Below are 1,868 nucleotides of genomic sequence, written 5' to 3' on the forward strand. Positions count from 1 at the left end.
GGTCATAAAGCCTCGCTCCACCCACCCCCTGAACACAACCTGCCCCCCCCCCCAAAAACCCAAACAAAACACCACACACATATCCCCATCCCACTCTCTTCATTACCTTTGAATGCTGTCAACAATCCTTACTAGTCTGAGGACCCTTAAGATGAAGACAATGTCCAGGATCTGTTGGCTGTTGTACTTTGTGGCTGAGAAAGGAAAAAAAGGTTTTTTGTTAAGAAAAATAAGCAGGGAAGTGTAGAGATAGAGCATGTTCTTACATTTGTTATAATTATGCCCTGGTCAAACACTGTTTTTAACAGTATTTATTAAAAAAAAAAAAGAAAAAAGACTGGGTTAGTTCTTAGAAACCCTATAGGAAATTCATTGTCCTGTCAAAATGCCTCCCAAGCCCAAGGTGATGGCAAAAGACGACTCAAGACCACCGAGTTTCCCAGAGGCATGCAGACTGCTTAAGCTGCACTTACTCGATTTCAGGGTGGTATTGAGTATCGTTGCAGTCAAGGCAGCAAAGATGATGAGGGTATCAAACCTAACACGAGGGAAGGCAGTGCTGTTAGATTTGTGGCAGCAGAGAACGGGCGCTTAAGCTGCCACACGACACATGAAAGTAGTAACCCCTCTTCCTCACATCCGTGCCGGGCAGCCCTGCATCATCTCAAACTATTTGCAGGGTGGGAAGGTGGGAAAGCTTTGTTTAGCAAAACGCTTTCCCCTGCTCAGCCACTATCTCCACACGCTGCAGAGTCACTCCACAACAGCAGAGTCTGTCAGAGCCAGGAAAGAGCACAATGTCCTCTGATGCATACGATCATTTTAATTACGCCCTGGCACATGAGTTAGGCAGCCCTTCTCTCCAAGAGGCTTTCCGTTCTTGAGGGGCTGAACACAAAAGATCTCATCACACTTCACACCACCTTTAACACAAACGTTCTTCCCACTCACCAGTTCCAGAACTGATTTTTGCCAAAGAACGCCCTCGGTTCGTAAGTGTACACTTTCAGGAGTATCTCAATTATATACAAAGCAAGGAAGACCCACTCTGCGTAAGAAATATAGGGGGTTTCCTCATCCAGAGCAATGAACATAGCATTTATTAGAATGATCACATCGTAAGTCCAAACAAATCCCCTGCAAGAAGAAAAAGAGAAATCAGTTTGCCGCTCCCAAGAAGGTAGAAGTTACAGAGTTATTTCAGGAGTTCTTTGTCTCCTCTCTCAAACATTGCCATTTAGGTAAACTACCTTTACCCATCAGTTCTCCCCACACCCGAGATTTTAGGAAAGTTACTGCAGAGTTTAGCTTTGCCCTTGAAGTCCAACACAAAGCAGAGCACAAGCCTTCGAGGTACACCACTGCCAATCCTCTCGGTGTTAAACAAACTCTTAGAGACCGACTGCAACTGCGTTTCTAACAAGTCAAGCAGCATTTCCCACGCAGAATTTCCCAAGCAGAAAGACCGGATGAGTAAAACAGAAGACTACACAAAGTTGGGAGGGGTGGCTGGTACACCAGATGGGTGTGCTGCAGGCAGAGGAACCTGGACAGGCTGCGAAAGCGGGGAGAGAGGAATCCCATCATGTTCAGAGGGAAATGCAAAGTCCTGCCCCTAGGGAGGAGTAACCTCAGGCACCAGCGCAGGCTGGGGGTCAACCATCTGAAAAGCAGCTCTGCGGAGGATCTGGGGGTCGGGGGGGTGTCTTGGTTGTCAAGTTGAACGTGAGCCAGCAATGCACCCTGGTGGCAAGGAAGGCCAACAGCACCCTGGGCTACATTAGGAAGAGTGTTGTCAACAGGTCCAGGGAAGTGATTTTTGCCCCCCCACCCCCCCCCACCCCCATGTACTCAGTACTGGTGAGGCC

At 47.9% G+C, this 1,868-nt stretch overlaps 1 protein-coding gene across 1 annotated transcript in view; it reads right to left on the bottom strand.

The window, feature by feature from the left end:
* Positions 1-1,868, bottom strand: part of LOC103906518 (two pore calcium channel protein 1) — an 18,117-nt gene that overhangs the window by 4,778 nt on the left and 11,471 nt on the right. The window contains exons 11-13 of the mRNA XM_019474438.1: positions 952-1,137; positions 474-538; positions 107-194 (exon numbers count right to left, since the gene is read on the bottom strand). Coding sequence (XP_019329983.1) covers positions 107-194; positions 474-538; positions 952-1,137 — 339 coding nt within the window. The remainder of the gene's footprint in view (positions 1-106; positions 195-473; positions 539-951; positions 1,138-1,868) is intronic.

The sequence above is a fragment of the Aptenodytes forsteri genome, unplaced genomic scaffold, assembly GCF_000699145.1.
Source record: "Aptenodytes forsteri isolate BGI_AS27 unplaced genomic scaffold, ASM69914v1 Scaffold185, whole genome shotgun sequence".
NCBI classification, from domain to species: Eukaryota; Metazoa; Chordata; class Aves; order Sphenisciformes; family Spheniscidae; genus Aptenodytes; species Aptenodytes forsteri.